The sequence below is a fragment of the Momordica charantia genome (assembly GCF_013281855.1).
Source record: "Momordica charantia cultivar OHB3-1 chromosome 5 unlocalized genomic scaffold, Mcharantia_2.0 BLBB01000005.1, whole genome shotgun sequence".
Taxonomy (NCBI): domain Eukaryota; kingdom Viridiplantae; phylum Streptophyta; class Magnoliopsida; order Cucurbitales; family Cucurbitaceae; genus Momordica; species Momordica charantia.
In genome coordinates, this window is record NW_028275163.1 from 8066829 (window position 1) to 8084757 (window position 17929).

Genomic DNA, 17929 nt, shown 5'->3' on the forward strand with positions numbered 1-17929 from the left:
TAATAATTACATTAAGAAATATAAAAACTTTGATAAATATATTATATCATGTTATAAACTCATTCAATTTAGGTTAAAACTAACCATGATAAAATATGTAATATTGTAAAAAAAATAATCCTACAAAATTTTTAACATATATGTTAATAAATTAATTAATATTTATTTTAAATTTAACTAAATATTCAGTGTGTAATCGCCAGCCTAGTTTACAAATACACTACTAAATATTTTGAACAATTTTTTAAAATTAAGATTAAATTTCCAATTTTGCTACCAGATATAAAAGCACTAATAACAACTTTGTTTTCATTTAATTTTTTGTTTTCATATTTTTGTTTTCAAATCACCGACAAATCCACTCTAACCTTTTTTTTTTTTACAGAAAACATATCCTTCGAGTTAAATAGTATTATTCATGCAATAAGAAGGTGTATTTTGCTAATTGTTATTAAATTATATAGTAATAAGTCATCTCTTTTCGTTTTTTTTTTTAAGAATGATGTCTTTTTGTTTTTTTTTTTCTAATAAATATAATAGAGTATATCTTTTTAGGAAAAATGAGTGCCTTTCCATGAATTAGAGCTACAAATTGATAGGTTTCGAATTGAAATTAGAAACACAGAAATGAAATTATATTTCAAAATTAACCCCGACATAGTTTCTTAAAGTTGAAGATTTGAACTCCACATCTATATTTAGTTGAATTGAAAAAAAATCAGAAAGAAAAAATGTATTTGTATTAATAGTTTAAGTAAATAGTAATTTGAATATATTCTATATTTTATTATATTATAATCATTTAGTCAGAGTTGCATATTTCTATAATATTTAGCCAACAATAAAATTATTAATATTTATATTTGAGCTATGATCTATGAAGGGGGAGTGTCCAACATTTATCTTTGAAATGGTAATAGATGTTTTTTAAAAGAAGTTATTAACATATTGAATCATTGACTAATTCAATTATTTAACTAGCAACTAATCTGAACATAACCCAACTAATTAAAAACATATATCCTCGAATAACTCTAGATAAAAAAACAATTCATTAAAAAACAAAAGCCGCTACCATTGAATCTCTGAATTTTGAGTTCCTTTAATTTCATAAATAAGTCACTTAAGAAAATAGTAGCTTCTTTAGCCAATCGATCTGCCTTCCGGTTGTCTTCATGCGAGAAAGATAGCTCCTAAAAAGAAGACTTCCAGTACACGATATCAAGGGTCATTTGGAAGTTCGAATATTCACCCCACGAGTATTAAACTCAAAATAAAATTTAAACTTCAAATAAATAAGAAATAAGCACATAGCAAATAATAAAATCTATTTCACATTTATTATGTATGATATTTCAGTTTCTTTTTTCTTTATACCACTACATCACAAATGAATTAGATCCATAATTAAAAAAACAAATACATGAAAGAATTAAAGAAGATGAGGAAAAAAAAAACAGAGAGAAAAATGAGTTTCTTCCATTAGCGAAGGCATGGTATCGCTGGCGGTGGAGGAATCGGTCATCAGTGGCCGGGACCTTTGGGGCTTGGACCAGACGACAATCGCCCGAGCCAACACGACGCCGTATGCTTCACCTTCTCGTACACCGATGGGTACATCTCCAAGTGATTGGCGCTCGCGAAGTCTCCGGCCACCACTCTGGCGGCGTCCACGGCGGCGCTGTTGCTCAGCAGCGCCACCGACACGACGAGGATCATCAGAACCACACCCAATTTCCCGAAATTCATATTGGAGGACCGAAGCCTGTCTGTCGCGGTCGGATCTGGAATGAAGGTAAGGTGTTCGACGATATGTCTTGAGACAGGAATTTGTAGGTGAATGAATGAAGAGAAGGTGTTTGATGAAATGTCTGAGAGAGATTGAAGAAGTGCAGAGAATTTATAGGTGGAAGGGGAAGTGGGGTTAATGGTTACGTGTTGAAGAGGGAGTTTGAATTGGTACTGGGTTCAAGGGGTTTGACTCCATGGCCATCAATTTCGTGGTACTTATATGCATATTATATGGTCAACAATAGAATCTTGTGGTGTAGTTAGTTACTAAATTTTCATTGATGTATGTGAATGATGCTTGTACGGTACTTGTACATAGGTTGAGTTGGGTTCGTTTGATAACGTGGACCGTACAAGTTTTGAAAATGAACCAGGTTAAAATTCCTGAATTGAGATGTGGCGGCTCGTAGTAACGCTAGCGAGTCAATAGACGTTGGCAGGGCCCTCAAGAGACTCTAAAAGCTGAAAATGCCTCATCTTGATATTTTCATAGATATTCTCATGTGTCAATAGATTTTACCTCGACATAAGAGATGTATAGACGTTTCTATTGTCCCATAAAGCAATCAACGAAATATTTTTTTTTAAAAAATCAATAAAGTATCATTAACACCGACAAATAGTTGTTTAAGGAAAAAAACATGATACTAATATTGATAATAAGATGTTTGACCTTATTTAAAAAAGGTAAAATGTTTATGTTACAAACCACCGTCTTCTTTATAATTTTCGCTATGTAGTATATTCAATAATGTATATATTATTGGGCATGAGTAAATTTAATCATATATAGATATAATATTAAATGTAAAAATGACAATACATGAATTTGAATACAAGACATCTGCTTTCATATCATCGAAATATGACTAAATCACAGATGAACCTAAAAGTTTAAGCTTTTAATCATTTTATAGAATATTTCACCATTATTTTTTTTTAATGAATTTCTTGATTTTTATGGTTTATTAAAAAATATCTATCAATACTGTTATTTCCATAAAATTAAAAAACCTCGATATTTCCGTGAACATCACATCTAAAACCTTAAAATTTGTAATGGTATAAATATTGTTCTTTAAAACTATGTTAATTTGTTAAGTTATTTTAATTATTGTTTTATAGACTTTATATTCCATTATTAAAAAAAATAACGACTTTATATTCAGAAGTGTGACTCATTGAACTCGTTCAATTCTTTGAATCTATGGGATGCCTCTTTAGTCTCATGTGGAACATATTTGATAGCTTTCCCATTCAAAACTTTTTTCTCTCTGGTTTAATATTCAAGTTTATACTATGAATTTGACCTCAAAATAAATAATAATAACAATAGTAATATATACTATAAATTTAAGTAATTTTATTTTCTCCCTATCATTTGGTTTTTCTTTCACAAGTATATCCATTCATAATTGTTCTACAATAACATGAACGGATGTTGCCAACTGGACCATACCTCAACTGGTTAGACACCTATCTCTAATAAAAATGTTGTGGGTTCTAATCTTCACCCCACATGTGGTATTTGGGGCTTGTTTGGGAATAATTTTAGAATGAGTGATTTTAGCAAAAATATTTAACGATAATTGATTTTGTGAAAGTTAATTTTATATAATTATTAAACATTTGATTAGACATGTTTTCAAGTGATTTTTATATAATTAAAAATGATTTTGAATTATTAAATTTAAGTTTAAAGAGAAAATATGAAAAAAAAAAAGTTTTTAGAGACGGACAAAAATCTTAGAGAGATAAATTTCAGAGGGTGGAAGACAAAAATACCCAAAAATATTGAATCCTTGCCCGATACTCTATTTCAAAATAGAAGTGATTTTGACATGAATAAAAGTGGTAATAGTCCTGTCAAAATCACTCATAAATATACTCTTAAACAAATATAACGAGTATAATGATATTGATATTTTGATAGTTATTTAATCATATTAGAAAAAAATAATAATATTATTCATAAAGACCTTATATTTAAAATTTTATAACTTTTAGGGTTTTTTTTTTAAATTAATAAAAAAAAGTCTAAATTTGACAATTTTGAATTGTCTTTGGGTGATAGCTCTTGTTCTTTGAACCGACCGAGCAAAACGTGAAAAATGGCAACCAAATATTCAAAAAGAAATTGACACCCCCTTTGCCAACTATACCATTGCTAAAATAGTAAGGGTAATTATGTAATTTGGCGCGTAATATTTGTGCTATTTTAAATTTTATCGTCAATTTTAGAAAAATGATACGTAAATTTTAAAAAGTATTTGTATTTACGTCGGTGCCAATTTAGTATAACAATATGTTAATTGGTCCATTTTTTAGAATAAGAAATCATTTTGGACCAAGTAGATTACTGTGTTAAGTCATATGTAAGGAAGAGATTATTTGATTTTATGAAATAAAAATATATAACCTTTATTTATTTATTCTTTTCTTAAAACCAACCTTAAAATTTAAAGATTTTCATATTTATGTATTTGACTTCTTCTTTTCTTTCATTATAAATATTTAGTTTGAATATTCAAAACCAATGACATATAAAATAGGCAACCTTTTTTGAGGTTTAGATTGGAAAGTTGTTTGATTTTAATTAAATGGTGTCATGTTTTTTGAGTCTAAGATTTGAAAGTTTGAATTGACTGACTCTTGTTTTTGTTTGTTGTTTTTTTCTTTTAATTTTTCTTTTTTGAAAAAGAAAAACAAGCTTTAAATGAACTGTGTAAAAGCAAAACAAGAGGTTTGACTAGAGAATTGGATGGGTTTGCACTTTGCAACTACCAAATATAAGAGTTTGACCACAAAATTCCTATTTTTGGTTTTTAGAATTTCATATTTTTTATTTTCCACACTCCTTTGACAATTTTGATTATTGTTATATTTAGATTTAAATACTATTTTGGTATGTAATTCACATATATCTCCAATGAGTTGGATCCCCGCCCCACTTGTACTAAACAAAATATTACTATTTTGGTCATGCATCTTGAATTTGGTTTTTTTTTTTTACATTTCTATAATGTCTATTTTGATTCTTTTATTTTAGATTTGGATCAGTTTAGTTACTGTAGTTTTAAAATGTCTGCTTTGGTTGCTGTATTTTTGAGAAGTTACCATTTTGATAATTCATTTTCATTTTTATCTCGTTTTTTCGATCATAATTTTAACATGATACTTCTTTCTCTAAAGTTTCTTGAAGTGTAGCAATAAATTTGTATTAAATGACTTCCATTATGAAAGTACAATTAGTAAAATAAACATAGAGGATAAGAACCAAAATGAACCTTTTAAAAATACATACATAGATTAAAATGAATTAAAGTAAAAAATATAGAGACCAAAATAATATTTAAAGATTCTGTTTATTATATCTTTTTTAAGTAAATTAGGAGTGGGTCAATAGGTCGTTTGAAATTAGTTTATCAACATCCTTTCACGCAACTATCTATTTATTATCGTTTACTTGAGCATAACTCTATAGGTGAAGTATTGAGTAACTTCTTTCTCGATCGTACATTCAAATTTTCACTAGAATTTGAATTATAAAATATCTTTTATTAAATTACTTGTTGGATTTTTAACTTTCTAAAATTGTGTTTATTTAATCCCTATACTTTAAAATTTTCTAATAGATCCATAATTATTTGGCTCATGTACTTAAAATGTTACTAATCTCTAATAGGTTCTTAAACCTTCCATTTTGTGTCTAATAATTATCGATTATTAACTTTATAACATTTATAAGACATGGTAACTATATCATAGGACTTACGTGGCTTGGTGGTGCAAACTTAAATAAACGGATTTCACGATAAATGCCCGTTTGACACAAAATTAAAAAATAAAAAAACCCCTTAGAAAGTTTTAGACTGCAATAACCAAACAGATACATCCTTAAACGTTCGAAGACCTATTAAGAACTCCGATACGGAAACTAAAACGAAACAAATCTAGGAAGTTCAAGGAACAAACGTGTAGTTTAACCTGTATAAAAAAAAATTATCAATTCATGTTCCATAAATTTGACAATCAAACATCAATTCTCATCAACATTTTTCCAAATTGCCCAATTCACAGCATCTGCAGAAAGTTTATGGAAAAACACCAAATAGATCACCAAAAACACTTGATCTGTGTTCAGAGAGTTGTGTTTGTATTAATTTACAAACAATATTTGATCCCAAAGATTCATCAAAATATTTATGTCCTAAACAACACATTTTGCAATATAAGTCATTCATAAGGAGTAGTTTGCACCTCAATCCAAAAATTTACTGACTCTCAAGTTAGGAGTTGGGGTTTTACTATACAATGTTGATCTGCTTGGAATCTTTTCTTCCTGTACAATGTAAATCTAATCTGAAATGATGTCAGTTACAGACATGAAAATTTTAATATTGAAAATTCTAATGATTTGGCATACCCCTACAATTCTCTTGCTTTTTGCCTCAGTTCATTGAGTTCTGTCTCGATCTCGGCGTCACGAATCGGAAATGCGCTGCCAGAAACAGTTCTTCCTGGTGGAAGTTCTCCTTTCTGTGGAGAGAGAGAAATTCCGATCATTATGTTCAAATATGAAAGGAGATCAACAAAGCTGATAGTGATTGTTTTTTTCCTCCCCAAGTACTTGGAGATGTGTTGAAAACTGAAAATTAACAGGTGATCCTAAAATATTCCTCAAAAGATCGATACCTGCCCCTGCTATCTGCCACCCAAAATTCATGACAGGAAAGAACTAAAAGTCACTGTAATCAACCTTGCACAGAGGATGACTCATCCAAAGCTGCTTAAAAGAGCTAAAAGTGTATGATGGTGTAGGATTGAGAAGCTATAGACTTCACGCGCTGATAGTAAATAGAGAGGTATAAATCTCAGGGAGATTCGAGCGCTAAAGTCGGAAAATTGGGTGGCTAGTTCTCGCATTGCATCGGGTAGTGGTAGATACTCAATTAGAACTTGGTTATCCAAACTATTTCATACCTTCTTCCATAGTTTGATCAATCTTATGACAACCCAAAGAGTGAGGGAGGAAACAACCCAAAGAGTGAGGGAGGAAACAACCCAAAGAGTGAGGGAGGAAACAACAAAGCAAAACTTAAACAGAACTAGGTTTTCCAAACTGGTATCTTTTCTATGCTTTAGGAGTAGTGGTAGATACTCAATTATAACTTGGTTATCCAAACTATTTCATACCTTCTTCCATAGTTTGATCAATCTTATGACAACCCAAAGAGTGAGGGAGGAAACAACAAAGCAAAACTTAAACAGAACTAGGTTTTCCAAACTGGTATCTTTTCTATGCTTTAGGAGTAGAGCTCTCTCCCTCACACCTTTTTTAGAATATGTGCACCGTCAATTTGAAACTTTCTCAAGAGGTGGGTACAGATCGGGTCAGTCTTCGAGCGAAACGAGGTACTTAACCCCGTGTTCGCGCGAAATAGCACTTTTTCCTTTGTGAAAAACTCTACATCAATAGACCCCTCTTACTGCCTCTTTAAACAACAATTATGCAGAGCTAAAAAATTTCTTAGAATTGAGAAGAAATGTTTTCCTCTTAACCCCTTGAATGGTTTTTTTTCTCTCTCCAATGTTTGAGGAATGAGGCTTCTGTCTCTGGTTCACCCCCCTTGAAGAAGTATGGAACATCAATGACTATCAGTTACATGGGAGCCCACATGCTAACAAAACAACACTATTTCATTAAGTGGACCCCATCTGAATCCATGGTCAGACATAAGGGAAAAAAAAAAGTAAAGAGTGGAATATGGCGAATCTAGCTTCATAAATTCACAACACTTCCCACTGTAAAGTGTAATCTACGTAACAAAGAATAAATCTTAAAAATAAATATGATTACCTTTGAGCTACCAGATAACTCCTTCTTCAAGTTTGCCAGCTCGTCATCAACCGATGAGCCCTCCAGCAGAGCAAACTATAATATTGAAAATAGACGTTCAATGATGAACATGGGTTGACCAGAAGGCAAAACCACAGAAGGTGTAACATGCTTAATCATAAGGTATCAATTGCGAATTCAGGAGAAAGCCCTATCTTCATTGATGAAGGGGAGCATAGACAAGAGTAACTAATATATCTCAGTTCACATCACATAGATAAAATAAAAAGGCAGCCCAGGGAACCAGTCACAATCAACTCTATATTACAATAGTTACTAATAAACACTTCACTTTTTATCTCCCTATTTTGTTGGTTCATTTATTTTTTGTTTTAAATACTATTTTGGTCCCGTACTTTCAGATTTGGTTCACTTTGGTCTCGGTAAATTCAACTATTGTCAATTTAGTCCATATACTTGCAAAATGTCCATTTCGGTTCCTATACTTTTAAAAAAGGGTCATTTTGGTAAGTGTTTGCAAAATGTTAACATAAATTTTATACATAATGAAAACCCTTTAATACAGTTTCATGGCTACATATCAAGAAATTTTGTGAGTTAAGTGTCATACTTTTTTTTTAACAAGATATCAAACTTTTCATTGATGTATGAAAAGGAACAAAAAAAAAATTTCAAAGATTTAAACTCTCTAAAGAGTGAAGGAAAAGAAAACAAGAAACAAAAATTACAAAGGACTAATAAAAGCACTCCAATTGGTAAAAATCAGATTAGGAGAATAGTGCAAAAAGGGATCAACAAGAGATCACCGATGGGAAGGTTTGAACTTAGCTTAAGTGAAAGACTCGAACAAGGATCTGCTCTTGCCCTTAAAAAGTCTCGAATTTCTTTCAAACCATAATTCAAAAAATAGTGCATTAACAGCATTAATCCATATCTGTGATTGAAAGAAGTTAGATAAAAATGAAAACGAAAGAACCAAAATAGTCACTTTAAAAGTCAAAGACCAAAACTGACATTCTGAAAGTACAGCGACTAAAGTGAACAAAAGTTGAAAGTACAGAGATCAAAGTAGACATTGTAAAAATTTAGAGACCAAAATCGAAAGTACGAGAATCAAAATAGTATTTAAACCCTTTTGTTATGAATATGATAGAAAAACCAACTTAAGATGTAAGAACATCAAGGAGAGACCCAAAGAAAAGGGGCCCGACCAAAACCGAGAAAGCACACCTCAAAATATTTACAAAATGCCTCCAACTTTTGAAAACAAAAATTAACGGGTAACTACAAAAATAAATTTGATTGAGAGCCCAGGGATGCATTAAAAAGTCGCATACCATACATCCATCCTACCCATAGCTATCCTGTCTGAGGAAAACTATCCTATTCCTTTCCAATCAAATAAACCACGAAATAGCAAAGGAATTGGCCTACCAAAGAACTCGTCCCCTACCCAAAAAATGGGTTAAAAAACAGCCTCATCCAGCATCTCACAGATACTTGATCCCTACACATAGGCTAGACTAAAACCCTATAAAAAAAACTACTCCAAACTCTGGTGGAAAAGAGGCATAACCACAAGTGATGATTCAAATCCTCAACTATGCTCCTAGACCAATTTGGACCTAGGATATGAGAGGAGGCTTTCTAGGTAACGTCAAATGTAACGATGCAAAATCCAGTAATTAATTTCCATAATTGAAAATTACGTTCTACCAAAGAACTAGGCATACTTTCATCTCGGGAAACATGTTTCTTAGGAAGAGATATTTTGTCACACTTTAGAAGATCACATTACTTTCAAAATTAACCAACATTCAAAATATGCTAAACCAAGAAAACAAACAGAGAAACAAACAATTCCCAAATAAATATTTTATTTTGGAGCCATTCATTGCAAAATACTTAACCAAAAGGACTTACTGAAGTTCTAGAAGAAACCAAATCAAGAAATTAGCCTCCTCTTAATGATTTTTAAAAGAAATTATACCTTCTACTTTCTGTTTTTAAGCTTTATAGACCAGCAATAAAATCAAGCACAAAACGAATTTGGAGGGAAAACAGAACAGTTACCTTTCCTTCAAGATCATCAGCAGTTAACTGTCCAAGAGCTTCTGCTTGAGACTCCATTGCCAAAACTACCAAGATTTTGATGAAAAATTAAACAAATAAGAAAAGCAAGGAAAGATTCATAAGTAACATATATGCAAGAACCTGAACAGTATGACAAGGAAAAACCATAATAGGAAAATATAACTAAATAAAGTAATAGTAGCTTCAATAATCTTCTGTTCAAGTAGTGATAAGAAACTGAAGCAAAGATTTGATTCAGCAATGAGCCTAATCACCATGTCAGGGATCCAGATATATATGATAGATAGACTGAAATTTTAATGTAAAGGGAACTTGAGTGCAAAAGATGGAGACTCAAAAGCAAGTGGCTACTTAGAAGTCATGCTTAAAATTGGTTGTCTATTATTAAAATAAGACTGTTTTTAACAGAAAAATATTAAATACAGTAGGAAACAGTTTTTCAGAACAAAGAATAGCTACAAACCAGAAATTGTCTTTTGATATTTTCCTGCATTTTCTTTGTTGTTTTATAAATTAACTATTCATGCATTAGTTATCTTTTAAAAAATAACTTGACTTTAATGGATTATATTTTTAATTTAATATGCATATAGAAGAGAATTCAAACATATAAACACACACAGAAGAAACAAATAAAAAACATAAAAACAAAGGATTAATTTTCAGACAGTTCTCAAATTAAAACAATATTGAACATTTTTAAGAAAGTCCAGAAAACACACCAAAACAGAACCTAAGGTATTTTCCTAAAAATTGCAATACCATAATATCATTATGTGGGCATCGGCAAAGGCAACAAATAAAGGATTTTTTTTTCCCTGGGTGGGGGGGACCACTTGATCGGCATCTGCTGCTTGGCCACCCAGCCAAACAAAGGGTTCACATCACAATGTAAAATTGTGTAGTGAAGCTACAGTTCATGGATTCACATTTCTTATAAAAAGCTAGAATTATTGGTGTAAATCTTGATCCATAAACACAATAAAAGCCAGATAGTAAATTAGATCCAACTTGGCTATTGAAAATTGTCCCCCAAGTGCTATAGAAAATGGGGGACATAATTTCCAAGGTTTCCAACGAAGGGACGGTTCACAAAGTGGAATTTGGAGGCTTACATAGAAGGAATAGAGGAAATAGCTGTGGCTACCGGCTAAGGTGACTTAGTGGGGGATGTTGGAATGATGGAGAAGACAGGTTGCATAGGAAAAATGAGAAATAATTTCATATCTTAAGTTAGAAAACTGATAACCAAATATCAGAAAGAATATAACTAGCTCATTATAGAAGACACTTCATCTCCATGAGAAAAAACCAATAATGAAATTTCTATATTGTAGAAAATGTAGTAACTCTTAACTTTAAAATTTTGAAAATATATTGTAATAGAAAGCAAATTAAGATCTAAACAAAAGTGACTTCAAAAGTGACGCAAGCAAGCTTAAGCTTGACTTTAATATTTAATTTCCTTACCTTTCTCTTCCATCTTTTCGAAAGCAGAGAGAGCACTGCTTGTGTTAACATTTCCCAACATTTCACTCACTTTGGTTGCAGTCCTAAAGCCATGAAAAGGTGGTATCAGCAAGCAATAAGAAGCAAAGAAATTTGTAAAAAAAAGTTACGATTAAAATACAAACTTCGCAGACTGAGCACGCGCTTTCAGTGTGTCTTTCTTTGACCGTGCTTCTTGTATCTTGCTCTCTAAAAGCTACAAAGAAAAGTTCCTATGGTGAAATAGCATGATATCGACTAACTCATCCTTGTTTAGATAGCTTAAAGTTAGATTTACTAATATTCAAGCATATAATATATGACAAACAACCCTTACGACTTGTCCCTACCTCTTTCTAATTCTAATCATATTAACAACATATCAAGCTAAAATAGGACAGTCATGGGAACCTGCATTATTATGACCTTTTTCAACAAGATATATTCTATATAAGTTGTACAATTGTGTCCTTGAGTTACCACCAGCCTTCTATACTATAAGTTGTACAAGTGTGTAGTCTTTGTATAAGTAGTGGAGAGGATATAGACCATCTTTTCATCCACTGCCTTTTTGCATCTAGAAGCTGGTATGTCATTTTAAACCTCTTCGGCACCTCCACTTGTCTCCCCAAGCAGATTGATGAGTGGCTTTCAGAAGCCCTACAAGGCTGGTGGCTCCCTGAAAAGGCTAAAGTTGTGTGGAATTGTGCCTCAAGAGCTCTCCTATGGCATATTTGGTTAGAAAGGAACGCCCGGGTTTTCGAGGACAAATCTACTCCTTTTGACATTTTTTGTAGCAATGTACAGCACGTTGCTTCTTGGTGGTGTATTAATTACAGGAAATTCTTTAGTAATGCAACCTTTCCTTGTTCATGAGCAATTGAAAAGCGTTTGTTTAGTGTCAGTTGGATGGGGTTCACTCTACCTCAGCCCCTAGATTGTATCCTTTTTTGTTTATTAATATGAAAGTCTCTTATCCAAAAAAAAAGAGTTACCAATAATATGTAATTACATTGCCAACAGGAGTAATACAAGCGAATCTGGGCTATATTCTTAAATTCTTTTATTGAATATGATTTTTAAAATTTTCATGTGATGGCCAACGGAAAATACATTAGAACTTCATACCCGAGTATTAGAAACAAGATTTTCCACAACATTCTTCTGTTGATCAAGTTGAGCTTTCAAAGCATTTGCATTATCCTGACAGTAGAACACAATGATCATCAGTAACAATAAATTATAAATCTTGTCATACAGAATTAGAAGTTTTCAAATTTAATATTGTTTATAATAGCCTACCTATAGGAGAAAATATAACATGAAAATAATTCCATATTGGACAAAATATTAGAACGGTTTCTTCAAGTTGGTAAATACCATCTTGCAAATATCAATTTTTATGAAGAAACCAGCATTCATTCAGGGCTCAGGAAGTATAAAGGAGGCTGAACAAAAAAGAACATGGGCGGACCAATATAGAAAAGAGTCTTGGCAGTCAAAAAAAAACAAGGGTAATTACAAAAAAAATTTAGGAGAATGAACCCAAAGAGAGCCACTAAAATGCATCCACTCAAAACCTGCTCCCATAAACTATCAATACCAAAAAAAATCTCTAGTTTCTTTCCAACCAAATATTCCACCAATGAAAAAACTAACCAGCTTGCCAAAGTAGCTGGCCTTTATCATTTAAAGGATCCAAAACAACTTTCTCCATCATCCCTACAAACACAAACCTAGAACCAAAGAGAAACTAAAAGTCCACCAGAAACAGCCTCACACCTTGGTAGCAAAAGGCCACATAGCCACAAGAGGTGGTTTAAGTCTCTTCAAAAGCATACCTGCACAAAATACTCTAATTTGGACCAAGGCCAAAATCAGATGCTCTTTGAATAAAGTTTAATGTATTACTCCTCCCAAGAACAACCAACAATAAAATTGGGTTTTCTTCGGGATCTTTAGCTTCCAAAGCTTAGATTAGAGAAGAAAGGTGGGTATTCAAGGATTGAGTAAAACCCAAATGCTGAAAAGATAAATAACAGGTCAAGGCACTGAAAAGGATCAAAGAACCAAACACAACAATCTCTATGCCCAAGAGAAAGAATGACTCCATTAATAGTAGATAGAATGGAGGTTAACACAACACAATGAACTCACAATCACAAAGGGGCAAATGAAAACGAAAAAAATAAATAGGAAGAATTACCCACCATAGATAAAGGAAACCAAGAGGTTCTTAGAAAGAGTAAAGAATATAACTATAGAAACTGTGAATAGAGGCCATTCTCATCCACCCTCTTAGAACTCCCCTCCCTCTCTTATAATTTCTCTACTGCAAGCCCATTGGCATTAGGCTGTCTTCATTGAGGAACATTAATAGAGGGCCGTGAGGGGTGTCAAGCATAAACTTGTAGATATAAAAGGTTTCTAAATAAAAAAGAATGCCTTTCCAGTAGAACAACATTAAATCTATTCATTTCCATGTGCTTGTCCACATATTCAGTTAATTTATTAAACAAAGAGGGCAATAAAATTATACACACAGGTCATTTGTCAAAATATGATTAAATCCTCGTAAAGCCATGTACTATAAGAGATCAAGCATGTTAACAATGTGTCATGAAATGAAGAAATTTTACTAGAAGAACCATTGTGTGAACCTTTTACATGAAAATAACCAAAACTTTGGCGAATGTTCCAAAATAGATAATGAGTGATTATCTTGAAATATAGGTATCAGATTCGACAAAGAATATGTTCTAACTTACAGCAAATGATTTGCGTCTCTTTAAAGCTTCCCGAGCAAGATCATCATCTCCTTTTTGAAGAGCAAATTGTGCTTTGCGATACCTACATAAAAATTAGAAATGAAACGTGTATGCCTACAATTCCACTAAGAAAATGGATAATAGTTTTAAACTTTTACCAATCATCAGCAGCTTGCTGTGCAGATTTATACTTGTTTTCCAAGCGCTTTTGAGAAGCTAACACCTTCAAGAAAAAGGGAAAACATTTCCAAGTGGAGATGTTTTATGAAACTCCTGACTTGGATACGTCATCTTTTGTAATTTCATCCACCAATAAAATTGTTTCATTCACATACACACACACACACAAAAAAACAAAAACAAAAACAAAAGGAATGGCATTGCATTTTGTGGTCCACTGTCAAATGTCAAGCTCTACCCATCCCACAAAATTCACACATACCCAACTCACATCCAGAAGGGAGGGCCAAGGGGGCCCATCCTGCTATTTAAAATGGCTACATGGAACCAGAAGAGAAGAGACTATTTAGTGAGGCTGGACTAAAACATAAGAAACATATTTACTATATTGGCTTTCCATGTGTTATAAAAGTTATTTATTTCATAAATTTTAAGCGAGTCATGTGGTATATTCGCATCCTTAAATAATATTTCCGAATAACACACAACTTCCAATTTGCCATTGATAAACCTGAATCATGAATAAAGAAAAATTGAAAGGGAAAAACAGCACTACTGGCTCAGAAACAGAAAGCAATTCTCAAAGTAAGGCAGGCAGGGAAAACAGATAAATACAAGATTCTGAAGCTTACCTGTGCTGTAGCTTGACGCATCTTTGTCAAGTCATCATTCATTTCAAGCACTGTTTGCTCCAGAATTTTCTCAGGATCCTCAAAGGAACTTACAAGTGCATTTGCATACGACTACTCATGAGAAAGCAAATGTCATGATTATTATCATACTGCGTGAAGTTCAAAAGCTTACTTAAAGAAGGGATGAAATAATTGAAAGTACTACCTTTATAACCCTTGCAAAACGGTCAAAAAGGTTCATGCGAGCACCAAGACCACCTCCACGTCTGCAACCACGGGATCGATCAATATGTAAAGACTTCAACCTTGTAATTTGTGAAGTGTGCACTGCAGGAAAAATTATTATTTCCTGTGAGTGTAACTAAGTATACAGTTATAATAAACTTTAGGTGGAATTGGATACACGTTTTAGCACACAAAGCAATGATTGGACAAGTATTTCTACACTTGCACACACGCACATGTGTTGGTGCCCTTGCAAGGTGAAAGAGGCAGATATATAATGGATGCAGCTAGATAGGAACATAGAAAGAGGTTACTTTTCTTTCTTCTCTCTCTCTTTCTTTCTTCTTCTTCTTCTTCCTTCAGCTCTCTACTCCTATAAATGACACTCTCATGGTCATTCAAGGGTTTTTTTTTTTTTTTTTTTTTTCTCTTTGATTTCTAAACTTCATTGAATTCATCTCTCACTTTTCATGATAGCATATTGACTTGACAATCGAAGCCGTTTTTACAACTACCACATAGATGTTAATTGAAAATTCAATATCTTCTCTCTTGTAGGTCGCCCAACATCAACAGTAGATTCCCTATAAGCATTGGGGAATCGGATTTACAGGTTTTATCAAGGTAAAGATTTTTTCAGACCTAATATTTATACAAGGTGGTAGGATTTACTGCATTAGATCATCTACTTAAAATATTAAAAACTAAATGGCCCACAAGTCCCATCGAAAGTTGCACAAACGGGTGGTAATCCCAATTTCAAATTTATGAACTTAAAGGGGTCAAGGAATTGCTGAAACCAAAGAACCTGACTAGCATCTCCACCAGATAAAAAATATTGAAAACTAACAACAAATTCAGGAAGACAGAAAAAGCAAGAATCCCTTGGATCTCCGAATGCACCTTTTCAAGTGATGGTGCAAAATCAGAAGTGTAAATTACAACAGATCCAACACAAAATCAACATGTCAAAATTGCAGGACAAGCACTAATAGTTACACCATAGCACAATGCTATGACTTTAACAGCTTAAAACCACTTTTCTCAAGCACCCAGCTATCAAATAATCATTACAAACACTCCAATACTCGAAAGAACATACAAGGAAATGAAGTATTCACTGAGAACATTTCAATCCAATTCAATTCAATTTTCCCACGTACTTCGGACCAACCAAACTGGAAGTAAAATCAAGGGAATGAAGAGCAAGGGGAAATACCTCCGCCATTAAGGAAGGACGTTCTTAAGGACTTGGTGACGACACAGAGGGTGGCGGTAGCGGTGTTGGAAGAAGAGGGCTGAAATGAAGAAGCAGGAGTCGAAGCAAAAGCTAACCCAGTAAACACGTGGGTTTGGGCAGCCATGAGAGATCGATTGAAGAAAAAAAGTTGCAGAGAAAATCGGAATGATGACAAAAAATTGCGTTGAGTTGAGAATTGAGATATAGATTGAAGATAACAGAGGATCTCACTTTGTGTACAAGCGTAATCGCCCGTTGTACAGTTCTTTCCTAGCTTTTTGGTCCCCAAAAACCGAACTCTATCACTGAACCGGTGTCCGGTCCGGTCCGATCCGTTTTTAGATTTCCATCTTCTTTCTATTTCCTTTAACGTTTTTTTAGCGTTGTACTAACAAATTTAATTTTTTAACTTTTCGCCACAAATTTTTTATCCCATCAAATTGAATTTTAAACAAACGAATGTTGTTATTTCTTTCGGTTTAAAATCTTTTACATTTATCCACTAATTTGAACAAAAAGTCTGAAATTTGTGCAAAATTAAGCTCAAACAATCTAGAAAGTCAATCGTTGACCAAATCTCTAGAACTCTAATTTATGTTCAACAAAAACTAAGCTCTAATGGTATATTTTTTTTGAAGTCTCATCCATTCTCTACCAGGTCAGTGTTCTATATGTCTTTGAAAGCACGTGAGAATGTCATTTTAATGCTTTTCAAATGAAAAAATACAACATTTATTCTAATTTCAAAGTATATATCGCAACATTTCTGTTAAGTTTAATGTACAATTTGATAGAATTGAAAACTTAGAGTAAAAATTGATACACCTTGTCAAATTAGATTATGAGTAAATTTTGTTTGTTTCCCTAATAATTAAGTCAAATTATAAGTTACACATTCGAATTTTCAGAGTTGTGTTTAATTTGTCCACGTACTTTAAAATGTTTCTAACAAGTTTTAAACTCTTGAGATTGTGTCTATTTAGTTTTGTATTTGCAAAAATTTCTAATTAGTCTTTGGACTTTAAATTTTATGTCTAATATGTTTTTATAACGTGTACTTGTTTGAATATGCCTGAAATTTGCCTTATGTAATTCCTAAATAAAAAGTATATAGACTAAATACACTTAAAAGTTTAACACATTAAACTTATAATTTTATCCCCAAAAGAAAGAGGTTAAAATCTTGTTTTGTTTCTTGAAATTTCTTAAATACTCCATTTTAACACCAAAGCGAGCATAGCTGAGGTTGTGAGTTCGAAAACTATTTTAGTCCTTTTTCATTAATTTTTGGATTGATCATTTAATAATGATCTAAATTTATTTGAAAAATCAATGGTTATATCTACTACAGGTAACTACAAATACTATTTCATATAGACATGTTTAGGTAAAAGGTGTGTCTACAGTCTGCTTTTGTTAAATAATGTAAAAACAAAATTAATGATGCAATCTAAATTAATTTTTTGTATTAAGTTTAGGAACTAAAACAATTTAAAAAAAAAATCAAAAAATTTCAACACAATTTTAAAAACATTTCTTAAAAATAAATAAATTATCACAGCATTTCTCAAAAACTAAAAATGAAAAATAGAATCCTTTGACAAGTCTTTCATTAGACAAACTCACCATCTAACTGCAACTAGAGAGTTTG

The 17929-nt window shown here is 32.3% G+C and overlaps 1 protein-coding gene across 3 annotated transcripts; it reads right to left on the reverse strand.

Annotated features, from left to right (window-relative positions):
- Positions 1 to 5905: 5905 nt before the first annotated feature.
- On the reverse strand, positions 5906 to 16506 carry LOC111015204 (membrane-associated protein VIPP1, chloroplastic). Of its 3 annotated transcripts, none has more exons than XM_022290156.2 (12): positions 16258 to 16506; positions 15019 to 15140; positions 14814 to 14924; positions 14160 to 14224; positions 14002 to 14083; positions 12362 to 12436; positions 11380 to 11450; positions 11216 to 11298; positions 9725 to 9789; positions 7652 to 7726; positions 6218 to 6330; positions 5906 to 6133 (listed from the first exon to the last, which is right to left on the reverse strand). In XM_022290156.2, exons 1-11 carry the CDS (start codon positions 16400 to 16402, stop codon positions 6220 to 6222), a joined length of 1005 nt encoding a protein of 334 aa, XP_022145848.2. In that variant the 5' UTR covers positions 16403 to 16506; the 3' UTR covers positions 5906 to 6133; positions 6218 to 6219. The 3 variants fall into 3 exon arrangements, with proteins under 3 accessions (XP_022145848.2, XP_022145847.2, XP_022145846.2); XM_022290155.2 differs by having other exon boundaries at positions 5906 to 6148; XM_022290154.2 differs by having other exon boundaries at positions 5906 to 6153.
- Between the last annotated feature and the right edge of the window lie 1423 nt (positions 16507 to 17929).

Excerpts from the sequence above, each read along its gene's own strand:
- LOC111015204 (XM_022290156.2), bottom strand. The coding sequence starts at position 16,402 with ATGGCTGCCCAAACCCACGTGTTTACTGGGTTAGCTTTTGCTTCGACT. Across the intron at positions 11,299-11,379 it reads GCGCGTGCTCAGTCTGCGAA|GACTGCAACCAAAGTGAGTG; the intron begins GTTTGTATTTTA and ends TCATGGCTTTAG. Across the intron at positions 6,331-7,651 it reads AGTTATCTGGTAGCTCAAAG|AAAGGAGAACTTCCACCAGG; the intron begins GTAATCATATTT and ends CTCTCTCCACAG.